General features: G+C 40.6%; 1 protein-coding gene across 1 annotated transcript; it reads left to right on the top strand.

The window, feature by feature from the left end:
- The first annotated feature begins 13,767 nt into the window (after positions 1–13,767).
- On the top strand, positions 13,768–18,450 carry LOC137280966 (sperm acrosomal protein FSA-ACR.1-like). The gene is made up of 2 exons (XM_067812141.1): positions 13,768–13,859; positions 18,039–18,450. The coding sequence occupies exons 1-2, from the start codon at positions 13,768–13,770 to the stop codon at positions 18,448–18,450; spliced, it is 504 nt and encodes a 167-aa protein (XP_067668242.1).
- The last annotated feature ends 542 nt before the right edge of the window (positions 18,451–18,992 follow it).

The following is an 18,992-nucleotide window of genomic DNA, read 5'->3' as shown; positions in this document are numbered from 1 at the left end:
TCGTCTTTGATTGTGTGAACATCGAACTAATAAACTAATGAACCTCAATACACTAATGAACATCAACTTCCCTGTCACGTGACCGGCATTTGATCCAACGCAAATGTCGTCTATCATGTTAACGCCAGGCTATATCAGACCGTTTTGTTCATGTACAAAGGCTGGTCACTGCCTCTCGCAGGTTACCTGCGGATATTCAAGGCTGGTATAGTCATTTACTTTTATTAGTGTTATTTGGGCATGCAGAGGTATAATTTTTGTGCAACAGTCAATATTAATCTACAGTATATTACTTTGTTTTGTTAGAATAGTGACAAAGCTTTTGTCCGAATTGTACTCAGATGCAATCTGTGGGTGTGGACGGACTGAGAAATGATTGTGTGAATTTGTGGTCAATACTGAACTTGGTCACCCCTTGACCATGGTCATTTATTGACAATATGTTCTGAATATGAATAATACACTCTTCTACAACAACTGACATCACTCCACAGAAAAATGACAAAAAAAGATTTTTGTGACACACAGTTCGTGTATGGTTTTATGCCGCTTTTAGCAATATCCCTAAATACCACGGCGAGGGAACCAGAAATAGACTTCACACACTGTATTCCGCGAATCGAACCGTCGAATGTTTAACCCAGTAGACCTCCACACCGCCGCCACTGCACTTGGGAAGATTCGTGGTATAAGACCAAGCAGTCCAGTGATTGATATCAGCAAAGTTTCATGCTGCCTTCAACCAAGCCATCGGGACCGCTACATGCATTTAGCTCTTCTTAATACATTAAAGAGATTGATCTAAGTATTCTAATCCCAAATCTTAAGGCGTCTAAACATAAAGCTATAACAGTGGTTTGTAAGAACTGATGGATTTACGTGTACATAACACACAAAAAGTTAAAAAAAACCCAAAACGGTAATAGTAATAATACAAAAACCACGTAGTACCCAGAATCTAAGGTGGTGCTAATTTTGCGAATCAAATACCGTGCATTAAATATAAGAAGGATGTTTTCCCACAACAGAAAACACTGGTTCAATACGTAGACCTGATGGGTAGGATGATATTCACCACAACATTAAATGTAGAGTAAAAACTCGAGAAGTAGATGTTAATGTGAAAGACAAACGGCCACGACACTAAACACTGACTCACTACATAGGGCCTGGTGTGAAATTCATCCCACCCCACTACTAAACACTAACTCAAAACATTGAACCTGATGTGAAAGTTACACCGTCACAAAAGTAAACACTAATTCAAAACACAGAACCTGATGTGAAAGTTACACCATCACACCAGTAAACACTAACTCAAAACATAGAACCTGGTGTGAAAGTTACACCATCACATCAGTAAACACTAATTCAAAACAGAGAACCCTGGCTCAATACGTAGACCGGTGGTTAAGGATGATGTGCTCCCTTAAAAGAGAAAATTCGTAGGCCCGTAGGCGAGGATGCTATTCTCCCTCAACAGACAGCGCCTACTCAATACGAGGACCTCACGCGAAAGATCAACCAATGGGACATACCCTCAGACTGTCCTGAGTATAATTGTTGAGGGTTTTTTTTTCTTCTTCTAAAAAGAAACCTTAAAGACACTTCCCCTTTTCTGTATTATGCCATCAGACAGCGCCAGATCCATACTTATAAAACATGGGGAAGGGTCTCTTCCCGATTTAGGAATTTCTTATGAAGTTGCCGCATACTTGGAAAGCAGCTTCGGCTTCAGAACAGGTTGACATACAGTCGAACCCCATTGTCTCGAACTCGGTTGAGACGAATTCTCGGATGTGTCGAACTGACATCTCGGTCCCTGCCGATTTCCTTATATTTATCATTATTTTTACCCTGATGTGTCGAACTAGATGTGTCGAATTCCCGGTTGTGTCTCATGTGATGCCATGCCCGAACGCCAAACAGACTGTAATTTCGTATTTTTTTAAGAGATAAATTCCCCACATGTACACGTATGTACATTATTATTTCGTTTGTATGAACTATACAACTTTTATACCGACTGAAAATGAATTAGTGCTGTCAACTAAATGGGATCGCTTGTGAGTTTGTTAAATTATTCTTGTTCTTATCTTTTTGTAAGCATATTTACTTGCCATGACGAATAAAGTGATTGAATTGATTTACATTTGTATATGTTGTAATTTAAAGATCAATACTGCCGTAAACGTTTATTGCAAAGATATATTGTTCGTATGTGTATCCTACTGCAAAATAACGATGTGTTAAGCACCGGGGTCTTGTTGGTTCTTGGTCTTTTCAGTGCTGACGGATGTGTCGAACACTCGGATAAGTCGAACTTTCCCCTTGGACCCGACGAGTTCGACACAACGGGGTTTGACTGTATGTTGTAGTTATCGTTCAAAGGAGCAGAATCAAAGGGTTTGTAAACCCGTTTGCAGCAACTGCTAACATATTGCAGAATTCTGTTATATTGAGTGTGTCATCAAAATCCTTACATTAATACAACAACGGAGAACAACGCAAATCACCAACAAACTCAGATTTGATGATTTCCCATTTTGTCTGTAATATGTGTGAACGCACAAAAAGTCCACACCTTCCACATACTGGATCAAAATCTTTAGAAAAAAGATACCAAACACTGCAGTTAACACTTCCCTCCGAGTATTATAAAATATTCGTCCAAAACACTGTAAAATGTTGTAAAGTGTCGAATATCCATGTGTGAATCACGTTGCTTGCTCTTCAATTGTAAGAGGAGACTCCAGCCAGTGCAATAAAACCATGTTAGTGATTCGAACGAAGAACTTGCTGAATATGCTAGAAGTTGCAGTGCGTCTGCGCATATTAACACCATCCGTTTCAGAGAAGCGGAACAATAACTGCAAACTATAATATGATTATCAATTGAAGTTGTTTGTACCTTCAGTGGGTGTTGAAGAATTGTAAAACCGCTGTCACCATAAAAAGGTTACGTTAGACCAACTCAAAGTATATTTTATCTACCTGTACTTTAAACGCAATGGCGAAACTTGCAGGAATCACAAGTAATTAAAGGAAAGGTGTAATGTTGATGGGGAACCATGAAGGAACCAAACTTAAGGTACAGTAAGTTTCCATGGTGCCAAATATGGTGGCCTAACCTTTTCTCACTGGTGTTCTCTAACCCCCTTTTTCTTGTGTTCTTTTAGCCGCATGTTGCATTTGTTACTCGACTAGGTTTAAAATTATTATAAGTAATTACAATGACATTCGGTGGCAGTTTTTAAGGTATAGAAAGGGTACGACCTATTTTAGTAACAATATGGCTGGGGTACTGCCAACGTAACCTCAACTGCTAAGGCACACACTATTATCACCACGACGAACTACTACTACTACTACTACTACTACTACTGCTGCTGCTGCTGCTGCTGCTGTTGCTGCTGCTACTACTACTACTACTACTACTACTACTACTACTCGGTCTCTAGACCCATTGCCGATTGAAGGGTTCCCGACGGAGCCACCATCTTGGCGTAATATCGAGTTCATAGTCAGAAATGTCTTTAATATTTCACACAGTTAAATGACACCAAACAAACAGTTTTGTTTACAACAGAATTGAGGCAATAACATGGAAATGTCATTCACTTTTTTAGATTTACTAACTGAAATTAATTGGCCCCCACACCACTGCAGGTATGTCACAAAGATTACTTCTAATGTTCTTGCACGGTATCCGTTTCAACTGCAGACACGTGCAACAGATCGGTTCGAAAAGGTTGCACGTTTGTCAACACGTGATAAGACAAAAACAACATATTCATAGTCATAAGTCATGTCTGCTCAAAGCAGATGCCATCGATTACAAATGTGTGTAAAACGTGTGAATATATATCAATGCAATGTTTCAAAGGGCGTCATGCCATTCTTGTCCAGAGGCTGTTTGATCAGGTTTGCAACACTCAACACCTCAGTAAACCTTTCAAGACGTTTTGTGGCAGACATGTGGAGGAAATGTCCAAATATGATGCATCAGGGACGAAACTGATGTCCATGCATTTCCCTATTTTGCTTTTATACCATACGCTCCCGAATTGTTTCAGGTGAACCGTTGACTAGCAGTAGCACATGTTTATGACAGGTGACACCAGCACAGCAGCATCCGCTCACCTTTTAGCGAACATCAATCTTTCATAGAAAGTCTATAAACAAATGCTCTGGCATCATAAGTCGTGCTGACAATCACCCAGTTGTGTCATCCAGATTCATTTTCTATACAAACAACGTCGTACACCTGTAATAATGCTGGGAACAAATAAACATGATATGGGCACAATAGCAAAGTCGACTCAGCATTAAGAGAATTCTTATGTGTGAGTGAGTTTATTTAGTTTTACGCTGCACTCAGCAATATAGAGACATCGTACTGATGTGGCTATTGTCGCCTCTATTTCCAGGACAATTAATTCACTGACCCAGTTATTCTTTGAGTCTCAACATTCCTAAGAAACGTTTATGCCAGCATCGTCTTGCTGGTACTTCTTCATGAGCATTATGAAACCAAGTCACTATGAAATAGTGGCACGGTTACATTCCCCCATGGCTTCAGTAACCATGTCGAGGCGAGTAACGGACCAAGTCACTATGAAATAGTGGCACGGTTACATTCCCCCATGGCTTCAGTAACCATGTCGAGGCGAGTAACGGACCAAGTCACTATGAAATAGTGGCACGGTTACATTCCCCCATGGCTTCAGTAACCATGTCGAGGCGAGTAACGGACCAAGTCACTATGAAATAGTGGCACGGTTACATTCCCCCATGGCTTCAGTAACCATGTCGAGGCGAGTAACGGACCAAGTCACTATGGCTTCAGTAACCATGTCGAGGCGAGTAACGGAATCGTGTGGTCAGGTTCGCTGACTCGACTGACACTTGTCATCGTATGCCTAAAGCGATGCTCATATTGTTGATCACTGGGCTGTCTGGTTCAAAGCTTTTTGTCACGGACATATCAACATCGGAAGCATTTTTGTTTTATTTTTTGTTAATGTCTTTTTGTAGGAAGGACTACATGGCATAGATGAATCATGAAGAGCCACATACGTACACATGACATAGATGAATCATGAAGAGCCAGACCTTTTTAGCATATGGCCATGATCGGTATTCGTTTGAGAAAAACTTGAATAGTATTGCAATAGATACAAATGTGATGAATTAGAGTTTTAGGAGCAGTGTTTTCTTTCAGCTAATACACGTGATTGTGGAGAAATTGCACCATGTTTCATTTAAGAGCAAGTTCTCAATAGCTAGTTCTTTATTTGTCGTTTAACACCGCTGTCACAGGCATTGCAGCTTTGCAGTATCGTCCTTAGACAAGACGAACTGATTCGTACTGAAATCATTAGATGCATTTGATTAAAACAGGACCTATGACATCGATGCCCATGCTGTTAATCACTGGATTACCTGGTTCATTCGGTTTTTTACGACAGGCGTATAGATACATCGTGGGTGCTTCGAAAACAGACTAGTGTGCAAAAAATGAAAACAAAATAAAAGGAAACAGCAAATATTTCTTATGTGATCGCGGTCTTTCTTTGTATCTGCGACACTGTGGCTCTTTTTCTGTAAATCTTACGTTAAAAATAAAACATATTTAATTAGTTTGGTTTGTTGTTTAACACCACACTCAGTAATATTTCTGGACCAGCCATTCCAGTGATTAACACCATAGGCACCGACCATCGCCAGTGGGATACGATGACAAGAGTAATATTTCAGCTCAATAATATATCTCGTTTAATGCTCAGCCTAAACACTATCTAAGCTTTGTTATGGTGATTTGGAAATGTAACATGTCTGGAACAGACACTATTGCGATTGACATCACGGGTGCCTATTTTAGCAGTCGTAATACGATGACACGTATTAATACAGTAGGCGAGCGTAAACATCCATTCCGTTCAAATGTTACAGCATTGGAGGTACGGACATTCACGTTTTATCCTCGCTTTGAATGTAGATGTTTCCTGACCGGAATATCTACATACACACTCAGTGCATGTACGTTGCTTTCTTGGTGCAAAGCCATCAACGCGACGTCAAATCTATTTCACGACGCTGATATTGTGTGATATTTTGAGATTTCGACAATAGAACCATCGAAGCGGACGTAAAATATAACGCTCCTTTCATCTACCACGAGTACAAACCGATTCAGGTTCATTAACATGTGTGCAAACTGAATGCATTGTTTTTTTCTTTTAGCAAATATTTCACCATTCTTGAAGAACCGCGTTAGAATTGGTTTTCAGTAACGTAAGTTTGGCTTATGAGACAACTAACGGGATCGGGCAGTTGGGATCGCTGACTGGTTGACACATGTCATCGAATTTCAGTTTCTAAGGTAAATGCTCACTGGGTTGTCTCGTCCAGATTTGATAAATTACTGATTGCTGCCTTAAAGGCTGGCTATGGATTGATTGTAGCAAACTAAAAAGGCTGATGTGCAGATTGCAACGTTTCAGCACAGCAACAATCTATCATTCATTTCGAAACATATCGACAAAAACAGTGAGGGATACACCCCTAATTTTGAATTTATGAATAATCATCTATTACGTCATTAACAATCTGATGAAATATCGATCATAAAAATGCCAACATCCGTAAGTTATTTTGCCCAGTATGTACCCAGCCAACGAATATAATTCCGGAACACTTTGCACTGATGACCTGGGAATGGATCATGGAATGGCACTTCTCTGGGGCGGTTATGTTCAATGGCCGTACCTAGATCCAGGGTGGACACACGTTCATCTCACGTAGGATCCCCAGTGGACAGTGTGGATAGCATGTTGACTGAACGTTGTCCTTGCATGTGTATCATGCACAGCCTTATTGGGGCACAAGTACCTCACATACGCACATACTGTCTGTTGCAGAGTACTTACTGCTAATATTTCGACGTAATCTGCACCTTCCAATAAAACGTTTGTTTGACAATGTTGGTTGTGATTGATTGAGTGAGTGAATTTAGTTTTACGCCGCCCTCAGCAATATTCCAGCCATATGGCGGCGTTCTGTAAATAATCGAGGCGGAACCAGATAATCCAGTGATCAACAACATGAGCATCGATCTGTGCAACAGGGAACCGATGACATGTGTCAACCAAGTCAGCGAGCCTGACCAACCGATCCCGTTAATCACCTCTTACGACAAGCAAAGTCGCCTTTTATGGTAAGCATGGGTTGCTGAAGGCTCCTACTATTCCGGGATCTTCACGGGTCTGGTTGTGATAGAATTAGAGAAGAACATATCATTCGTGTGTTTTGAGATGATAAATGTCCTTCACTAGTAAGAAATACAGTACAGTCAAACACCAATGTGAAAGGGTTTTGTGTTAACCCTGTTCCGTTTTCGTCCCATACCTGCACTTGAGTGAGTGAGTGAGTGTGTTTAAGTCGCATCGGCAATATTTCCGTCATATCGTGGAGGACGTTGGGAGGCAGAACAATACGTTCCAACTGTCTGACGTCAAAACAATTGTTTTGGAATGTTTGGACCAAGCGTCTATTGAAACATGGGTGAAAAGTGTTAAGAAGATGGAAGATTCTGTTGAGGATTCCTGTTGGAAACTGGATGGTTTGGACAATGTAACAGTGAGGCCTATCGTCATATCTGTGAACAGTGAGTGAGTGAGTGAGTGATGAATGGGTTAATATTTAACGTCACATTGGCAATATTTCAGCCATATCGTGACGAGAACATTCAACAATGAAAAAGACCACATGCACATTATAAGACCTGTCAACGAAGCAGAGTAAAACAAGTAGAATATCACAATTTGAATTAAAACTAGCCTGGAAAGTTAAACCTAATATCACTATTTAGACAATACAATATAAAAGCAGGCTATAGATCGCCAACAACAGAAGGTAGATCACCATACTAGGGACCATGGGTTGTGGACAATGACAAAAGCTCCAGAGACAGTGAGATCGATGGAAATTCGAATAAAAACTTCTGAAACCAACCCTGCTTGTTCTTGCTGTTTCATTTACTGTACTTACCCCCTTGTCATAAATTCCAATAATAAAGATTTGAACTATGATTGTTTCTTCAACAACTTCCTAAGATGAATGAAATTCAATTAAATGTTCAATAGCCCTGGTAAACTTATAAGGATTCGTAGTTTTGGTTTCACTTTGTTTCATTTACGTTTTCGTTAAATGTAACATTAATAGGTACGTTTTCAACACAAACAGACTATTGGTGATGGATTAAATTTAATAAAAATTCAAATTAGATTTTACATGCCTCACCATAAATGATGCAATCGTAGCTAACTTTGAGTGCTGTGCATAGTTGGAGGAAGTTTCTCTGATCCCCTCTTTGCGCTAGAGGTTTCCTGTGGCGATAGAATGTTATCCCTGTGTTTATAAAGCACACAAGGAGACAGCTTATCCACCCACAATCATTACATCAAAGGTAAAAATACATTCCCGCTGCAAATACATTTTATGTCTCTGGACTGTTTGCTCCTGATCCCAGTACGTCGGATTAACACCCTCGCTGACGCGTTAACGTCGGGTTACAAGACCTACAAGGTTACTTAAGGAATTGACTGGTAGCATGATATAGTGTTTGCAAAAGCTGTCGTTGCTTACAGTTCAGAATAGCTGAAAATCTTGTAGTAGTCTACTCGTTGAAATCGTAAGTCTCAGTTTGGTAAACATGATGTATCAATCGTTATTCATACTGAAGGCCACAGACCGATAGTATACCAGAACATGGTACAGTATCATTGAAAGGAATAATACAGTCACATCACAATATGTCATATCGCGTCAAATGTATCACATCATATACAGCACATTACACGTACTTGTATCAACGTCATATAACATCATATCATACCATCACATATTACATCATATTATATCATAGCATGTATCATATCATATGATATCATACCACACAATATCATATACTATATATCGCATCATACCATACCATATGTTATATCACTTACAGTATCATACCATGTCATATCACATCACATCATATCATATCGGATACCATATCACACATCATATTGCATCACTTCACACCATATCATATCAAATAACAATATAAGTACATACTTTCTATACGTTCTTATGTTTATTCGTAGAGACAGTTGCCTGGTAGATAAAGGTTGACAACTTATGGTATGAGCACATTGTGATCAGTACTCACTAACAAATTAAATTTCACCCTATCAGGATATCCATAATAATATGTTGAGTCATTTGTTTTTCTTAACTCCCAGTAGAATGGGCAAATTAAGACGAGGCGATTTTCTTCTTCTTCGCAATTAAGGTCACAAAATGTACAAATTCTATTTTCTGTGTCCACTTTATGACATCTCCCTGTTTCGATTGCCAAGTCCTGTGAACAAAAAACTTAAACCCTTTCGAAATTTCTTGAGTGTTAGTGAAAACAGATAATTCTCTCTGCATGTATGGGATTTAACCATTCTATAAAAGAACCATTTACTTGGCAATGACAGTGTTGCAACCCATTCTTGTGTATATGTCGCAAGAACAAAGCACAACCACTGGACTGGTGTACAATTTGTTTATTTGCCGTTTGCCATCTGTATTTGTGAAATTACATTCAGAGCCGCCACTGCCAGCTTAGTGTGCCACATTATAAATGAATATCAGAAAATGAAACTGTTGTGACACTTACATAATTACTAAATGGAAACAATTATGAAATGTAATTGTTACCAAACGTTTACTAAATATAAGCACTGGAATATATGATTACATTTGACTTGAAGATAAACAATTAAACAAACTTGCATACCTGTAATTATGTCACTGCCAGCACGGTGTGTGCCAGGCACATGGCACATGCAGCTTTTATACAACCTGAGTGCACACACTGCAGCAGCAGCATGTGCCAGAGCCCAGGATGTACCTGCCTGCAGCCAGCTCATCAATATGGCAAGCTGTTAGGGACAAAAAATGTGAAATGTGGAAGGGGTTCTGTGCCACTCATTGTGTAAACAATTGCACCTGTGACAGTAGTTACACACACAAAAACACGCCTTAGGAAACTGCTATTTATCTATGTCCAGTATGTATGTATGAAGTGGTCACTTCAGTATAGGAAGGAGCTGCCTTGGAAGATCTGTGGCTTTGGCAATACCTGCCTGCAGCTAGAGACGACTAACGGCTCTGGGTGCGCAGGCTCACTGACGTCGCCCAAACATGTCATCGTAACCTATATGCATAGACCGATGCTCATGATGTTGACCACTGGATGTTCTGGTTTAGACTCGCATAATTTAAGACCAAAGACCATATGTTGCTGAGTATTCTTGAAAGCGTTTTGAATCAGAGAACCTAAATGCATAGACCGATGCTCATGATGTTGACCACTGGATGATCCGGTTTAGACCAAAGAATTGAATAATCAGAGAATTATGTTGTGCATCGCTTTTAGCAATGCACAGACCCCTGTCTTGGCGAGCGATCGCTTTACCCATGAACCAACTAGCCATGTGTTGAATACAATAACGTTCAGATCGATATCTTTGGCTGAAAACAAACCGGCATGGCATACAAACGTGTTTAACAAGGAAGTAGCTCCAAGCTGATCTAAGACTTTTGCGCGAACAAAAAAAAAAAAAATCTATATGAATTAAATATTATCTGGTCTGAAATCTGAAGCAGATTTGTGGCTCAGAGTGAGCAATGCCCACACTGCTACCATAGACATTTGACGGGCCACCAGTAGGTAATTTCCCATTAAGGTATGGTCTGATGTTACTTCACCATTTCCCATTAAGGTATGGCCTGATGTTACTTCACCATTTCCCATTAAGGTATGGTCTGATGTTACTTCACCATTTCCCATTAAGGTATGGTCTGATGTTACTTCACCATTTCCCATTAAGGTATGGTCTGATGTTACTTCACCATTCAAAAGTCGTTAGTGATATCTAGCAGAATGGACGTCTCCAGTCATTTAGAGATAACGTTATGTAATTTCTCTTATCCTTTTTCATCCAATCTCCCCAGACTCATGAAGACCCAATGTAATTAGAGTGAGTGAGTGAGTTTAGTTGTACACCGCACTCAGCAATAGTCTAGTCTGGCGGCGGTCTGTAAATAATCGAGACAATCTAGTGATCAACAACATGAGCATCGATCTGCGCAATTGGGAACCAATGACGTGTCAGCCAGCGAGCCTGACCACCCGATCCCGTTAGTCGCCTCTCACGACAAGCAAAGTCGCCTTTTATGGCAAGCATGGGTTGCTGAAGGCCGATTCTACCCCGGGACATGCAATTAGAGCTTTCCCTGGCATCTGTGACTAGTTATTATATATATTTGTGTTCATTATGAATACACTGGAGATATCAAATACAACTTTAAATGTAACGTTTTTGCTTGGTCTCATCGATCTAATTCTATTTCAAGGTGTTCCTCTTAGAACTATGTGTCAAGTACATGCATGTCATTTGAAGAATTATACGGATATACAGTCTTTGAAGTCATTTAGAAGTGAACACACGACATCACATGTGGATAATTACATTTATTCTACGTCGCGACATTTCAGACGTACCTCTTCCTTAGGTGAGTGAGTGAGTTAATATTTAGCGTCACATCGGCAATATTGCAGACATATCGTGACGAGAACAATTACATTTATGTCAATATTAAAATTAATAAATTGAGAACGTAATAATCTGTCATCGAAAGGACAGTAAACGTACTAGATTATCACAGATATAACCATAAAACTAGTATGTGAAACTGAAACATCATCCTATGCTACGATTAAAAACAGTGGGAAGTTTAAATTTACTGTGAATGTTTTGGGACTTGTGTACCCTCTCAGGCGAACGCTGAGTTAGTGCTGAGAATGAAAATATACTTTGTTGTGTGTACACAATACAAGGCGTCATGAATGTGAAAATATGGCAATTTCATGACAAACCCAATTGTATTTTGTTACTGTAGTCAGCTAGCAAGACACTGACGGAACCTATCTCATTATGTGCCGCTGTAGTCAAGGTTAACTATTGCATGTCGCTGCACCAGACCCGTGATGGGCCGGGTTAGAATTGGTCTTCAGCAACCAGTGCTTGTCATGAGAGGCGACTAACAAGATCAGGAAGTCAGGTTTGCTGGCTTGGTTGCAATATGTCATGGTATACCAATTGCGAACATCGATGCGCATTGTGTTTATCACTGGATAGTCTGGTCCAGACTCGATTATTTACAGACTGCCACAACATAGCTGGAATATTGCTGAGTGCTGCGTGGGTTGAACATCAATCAATAATTGAATCTTCTCATTTACCGAGGATAAAATAATCGCTTCATTATAGTCTTGTTTCTTGTGTTTAAAAGTCCGGTTGGAATATGACCGACATGTTGCCGATGTGATGTTAACTATTAAATAACTCACTCTATAACGTATGTTTTGCTCAGAAAACATTGTTTCTACTAAGGATACCCTTAAAATTGTTCGAAGGCATGCTAGAGTATGATGTCGTTACAACCCTCTCCATTAACTGGATTACTCTTCAATAAACACAAAGACTGCTTAAAGTGCTGAAATATTGTCCTTTATGATACAAAACCACTCACAAATTCAGGTTCATGGACATCGCATGGTAAGTACAATAATTAATCATGAACGCAACAACAATGAACCCCATTCGCCTCACCCTGAAATATTAAGCCACAGTGGGCCACTAATGGGGGCAGGATTCCCTAAGGTTGATGTAGGGCTAGACAGCAGTCCTAGTCTCATTAGCACTGTACAGGCAGTAGTCAGTCTACCGACGACCTCAGCTCATTTGACCACAATGGCATGACCTGCATCGTGCTGTACAGGCAGTAGTCAATTTGTTGACGACCTCAGTTCATTTGACCACAATGGCATGACCTGCATCGTGCTGTACAGGGAGTAGTCAATCTGCCAACGACCTCAGCTCATTTGACCGCAATGGCATGACCTGCACCGTACTGTACAGGGAGTAGTCAATCTGCCAACGACCTCAGTTCATTTGACCGCAATGGTATGACCTGCACCGTACTGTACAGGCAGTAGTCAATCTGCCGACGACCTCAGCTCATTTGACCGCAATGGCATGACCTGCACCGTACTGTACAGGGAGTAGTCAATCTGCCGACGACCTCAGCTCATTTGACCGCAATGGCATGACCTGCACCGTGCTGTACAGGGAGTAATATATCTGCCAACGACCTCAACTCTTTTGACCGCAATGGCATGACCTGCATTGTGCTGTACAGGCAGTAGTCAATCTGCCGACGACCTCAGCTCATTTGACCGCAATGGCATGACCTGCATCGTGCTGTACAGGCAGTAGTCAATCTGCCGACGACTTCAGTTCATTTGACCACAATGACATCACCTGCATTGTGCTGTACAGGCAGTAGCCAATCTGCCGACGACTTCAGTTCATTTGACCACAATGACATCACCTGCATTGTGCTGTACAGGGAGTAGCCAATCTGCCGACGACTTCAGTTCATTTGACCACAATGACATCACCTGCATTGTGCTGTACAGGGAGTAGCCAATCTGCCGACGACCTCAGCTCATTTGACCGCAATGACATGACCTGCATCGTGCTGTACAGGGAGTAGCCAATCTGCCGACGACCTCAGTTCATTTGACCACAATGGCATGACCTGCATCGTGCTGTACAGGTAGTAGTCAATCTGTTGACGACCTCAGCTCATTTGACCGCAATGGCATCACCTGCATCGTGCTGTACAGGCAGTAGTCAATCTGTTGACGACTTCAGCTCATTTGACCACAATGGCATGACCGGCATCGTGCTGTACAGGGAGTAGTCAATCTGCCGACGACTTCAGTTCATTTGACCACAATGGCATGACCTGCATTGTGCTGTACAGGGAGTAGCCAATCTGCCGACGACTTCAGTTCATTTGACCGCAATGGCATGACCGGCATCATGCTGTACAGGGAGTAATATATCTGCCGACGACCTCAGCTCATTTGACCGCAATGGCATGCTGCTCTAAGAATACACAAGCATCAGAAGCTGTTTATTTCCCCATTAACTTCTACTGGAGGTAAACGAGCATGACAAATATATATTTCACACAATACGCCAGGTGGAAAATGTCCTTTATAGTTATCAGAATCATTTATGATGGATTATATGTTCTCTTAAAATGGAATGGCCTTTATGATAAAGAAAACAAGTGCGATCCTGTGTAGTCAGAGGTTTTTGATCATCTGTTACTGAAACAGGGGCGATGGGGTATCCTTGTGGTTAGAGCGTTGGCGCGGTCCGATACCCCACATGGGTGCATTATTTGAAGTGCATTACTGGTGTCACCTGCCTTGATGTTGCTGGAATATTGCGAAAGATGGCGCAATATTTAACTCAGTCACTTTCTGAAACAGCTGATTAAATGCCGGAAAATGACATGTTTCAGTCATCGCATGTAGGCATCAAGCAGTCACTGGATCACAGGAATGTGGGATCCGTGAACATCCGGGCTAGAAATGATCTTGATCTTACGGGATCGGGTGGTCAGGCCCCCTGACTTGATTGACCGCATGTCACCATATCCAAATTGTGTAGATCGATGCTCATGTTGTTGATGACTTGTCTTAGAGACGGCCGCCATATAACTTGAAAATCGGTGAGTGCGGCAATCCAACAACGTTCGAAATAGTTACTGGCACGCTATATAATATATTGTTGAAGCTATCCCGACTGGCCAGCTGAAAACCTCAGATATGTTCTTTATTTAAAATACATGAGTATAATAAAGCCAATTTTTAAGGTCTTGAAAGTCTGTCAGCAAACGTTTGTTGAAGCATGGTATCTACATAAGATCGCTAGATTTAAGAAAATGTTAATAGCCTTACGTGTTTTGTTGTATTTTTATATTGATAAGTATGGCGTGTTATTTCGTATGATATTTTGCTTTACATATAGATTGAATTGAACACGTCTCTTTTGCCTCTTCGTGTTGGTGTGGAGGTAGCCCTGCTATACGTGAGAAAATTGTAATGGTCATATTAATAATTGTGTCAAGGGACAATGGATTTGTTAATCAAACGACACACCCAGATAATCGTTATTTCAATGGTACACAGCAACCCAGTCAAATCACTGATCTCAACGGATGCCTCATGACGCTTATGATTTTATGAAGACACAGATGAGATAAATGCTTCTAACAAATATGATCCTAATTTATGTTTTCACTGTATGAATATTTGTATCGTCGTGAACGTTGTTGGTTGGTGAGGTAGCATGGTGGTTAAAGCGTTTACAAATTGTTTGAAGCCGATTGCTGGTGTCCCCTGCCGTGATTTTGCTGGAATATTGCATAAAGAGGCTTAAAACAATATTCCCCACTCACTCTTAAAACATGTCAGTCACTTCCGTTTTTATGGACATCAAAGAAACCTTTTTTCTTCCCTTTTAACAATTGGAAAAGACATAGAATATGATCATTCAGTGTAAAGGGAGTGTAACGTGAGTGCATGCTTTATAGTCACACGGTGATATCAAATTTCAATTCTTTATTGGAACTGCCATTTATCATTCCTGCCGCAAACTAATGCCGCGATACTTCATTTAACAAACACAACTATGTTCCAATTTATTACTGCATATCAGGAATACTGCAATGTTCCTGAAGTCAGTTTCAGCTGCATCGTTCCCAATCGCCGTTTCCTCTGCAGATGAATCCGCTTTGAAAGAACACCTATAAATGGCATGGTCACATTAAACATAGATAGATCGCGTGTATAATGACTTTACAGACTTGTCAAAGGGACAATAAAGCAGTTGTTGATTGATTTTCCTTATAAAGCAGGGGAGGCGTATGTCTCTGGATCTGGCAAAGCGACGCGAAGTCATTTCGGGTTCAATAACCCTAAAGAGGTAACTGCTGACAATATTAAACAGAAATAGGAATAAGTGTTTGTACTCCTTGGGTGAAATGTTGGTGAGAGATCTAAACATGCAGATATTCTATTTATCATTACTTCTGTACTCTGCAATGTTCCAACTATATGTGGTTGACTTTTCGAATATGGATAAGACATTGCAGGGATTGATATTGTGAGTAATTATCAATGCTGTCAGGGTACGGTGACACGCAATAGGGGGAATTCATCAGATCGTCTTCGGCCTTGAGTGCTGTGTTTGGGCTTGGACTTTTTCAAACAGCGGGAAAATGTAAATACAGGCTGTTTTTAATCTATGTTCGTTGATCTATGATTTACCTCATACAGTATCGTCCGTCAATTTCTGCGAGTCATTAACTTCAAAGTTATGGTCATGTCTAGACATGTAACCTTTGAACAAATCCAGAATGACCTCTATCGTCAGAATACAAAGCTACCGCATCCTCTTAAAACAAAAGTGTAACTGATACAGAGAACTGCTACTAAAGGATGTTTAACAATCAGGTCCTAATGTTTTTTGTTTGTTTGTTTGTTGTTGTTGTTGTTTTATATTAAACAAATGGCAAGCATCTTGAGGACATGGATCGGTGATATGTCCAATGCAGAATATAGTCATATAATTTTCATGTTGCGCCTGTATGATTATCCGTAGGTTACTAGGGAAAGAATGGCCTAATATAATGACGTCCAACAAACTGTGCAAGATGAAGTCAAAGGGAGACACCCGACTATATACACCAACTAAACCACATCTGGAACTGTATTGCTCTCTGTAGTTGGGGGAGGAGGGGTTCCGATCCCCTCCCTGCGCTTGAGTTTTCCTGTGACTACCGAGGGATATTTCGGTTTCTTCATGGAACGTACACAAAATAAACAAAAAACACAGGTACAAAACTATTTCGAGGGTCAAACGGCTGGTACACTCCCATTTGCGAGATCTCCAAGTTGTGAGACAGATTATATATACATGGTTGACTGCTCCGATGAGGTGTTTCCAAATGCTTGCAATTGAAGTTGGACAGGCCAGTTTGCTGACGAGTACTCACAGGCGGCATAGTTTATTAATGAGTTAACTTACAGTGAGTGAGTTTAGTTTTACGCCGCACTCAGAAATATCCCAGCTATATGGCGGCGTAACTGACAGAGAAGGCATTGTTCATTGAATAGCATTTAATGTTTTCAATACGAAACATCAATAGAGACAGAAGTAATGAAATAGATTATCACAGATATGAAGCGGCCAGGTTGACATCGCTACTTGCTGAAGGTCTACCAATAACGGTGATCGAAAAGAGCATTAAAAACAAAAACAGGTTAAAAATGCATGTATGTTAATGATGGTTAAAACAGTGATTGCAATCAGATTTTACGAGTACGGGGAATTAGGTACCTACATTAACAGTATATGTAAAAGTGATAATTTCGCCAAAACTAAACATAACGCATTAAGGTTGACGCTCATCTTTCAAAACCGACTTCATTCCAAAGAACTATGGTTGTAACGAAGTGCAAATGGTGACTCTCAAAACATTCACTAATATCATATCAACATTGATTGACTCCGATACATCCCCTAAATATTTTTAATCGTAAATAGGAAAAATACAGATCCTCTACCTTTTTCGATTAGCATAGTATCATACTTTCTACATGACTCTGAAAACCAAAACAAGATTCCTCTGACTTATTTTTCCGAATATTCATCAGGCTTTGTCACCGATATACGCTTTGTTGATTGGGTTTTCTTATTGAAATGAAGTGCTCTTGCTTCAGGGTCTTTAAAGATGTGTGGGCGAGTCTGACCGAGTTCCGAAATCTTGTATCTGACATAATACTGAATTGACATGAATATATGCCAACCCATTTATGTCCTTAAAATACATCTTGAAACCACTGTCAGAAATAAGCTGTCTGTATCAAGAAAGTATACATTTATTGTTGATGGTGCCTAAAATGGAAGGAACAAGTAGTATGTATTTGGACACGCTGTAGGTGAACCTGGTGTCTGTATATTTAAGGCGAACGATTTTCAGTCTGTAAGCTTGTGATTATGTTCATAAAGACAGGACAGGACAGAAGAGGAGAGCAGAGGACAGGACAGGACAGGACAGGACAAGAGAGGAGAGGAGAGGACAGTACAGGACAGGGGAGGGGAGGAGGGGACAGGACAGGACAGGACAGGACCAGAGAGGAGAAGAGAGGAGAGGACAGGGCAGGAGAAGAGAGGACAAGACAGGACAGGAGAGGACAGGAGAGGACAGGAGAGGCGAGGACAGGACAGGACAGGACAGGGCAGGACAGCACAGCACAGCACAGCACAGCACAGCACAGCACAGCACAGCACAGCACAGGAGAGGGCAGGACAGGACAGGGCAGGATATGGCAGGACAGGACAGCAGAGGACAGGAGAGGAAAGGACAGGAACAGCATTCAGAAAGCACAAATCCAAAGCAGTCATATATGAAGTATTATGAATCCGACTTAATGGTCAGAGCTTTCTTTTTAACTCTTGGCTCATGCAGAAAATGAAGAGATTCGAAAGAGAAACCGGACATTTTGCTATATCTATTTACTAAAGGTTTGGTTAAATCCAGTTTTCAAGTGGTGCCATTTTGGCTGCCAGGTTATATTGCAACTAACTCCAATGTTTGTAATTCTTGCTAAAGGCAATTAATATGAAACGCTCTGTTCCCTTTGAAGAGTTCAATCGTTTATCACTGGAATGACAACGATCCCGGTGGCTTGAGTAAAGTGCTTGGTCAAAACATATCTCAACAGTCGCAAATGACAATTAGCACTTTACGTGTTAGTTAATAATTGTGTTCATTACGAATACGCTGAAAATATCAAATACAGTGTTAGATGTAACGTTTTTGTTTGGTCTCATCAATCTTAAGATATTCGGGCGAGCGTGGCAAGTACTAACATGCTGTTTGAATACGCATTCTTTGAAAGGCATTCAGAAGTGACTGTATGTCTTCCTTTGGATAATCACGACGTTTCTCACCTACACCTT

The sequence above is a fragment of the Haliotis asinina genome, chromosome 4 (assembly GCF_037392515.1).
Source record: "Haliotis asinina isolate JCU_RB_2024 chromosome 4, JCU_Hal_asi_v2, whole genome shotgun sequence".
Classification (NCBI taxonomy): domain Eukaryota; kingdom Metazoa; phylum Mollusca; class Gastropoda; order Lepetellida; family Haliotidae; genus Haliotis; species Haliotis asinina.
Note: the sequence above shows the minus strand (reverse complement) of the source record. Positions and strands in the feature narration are given on the sequence as shown.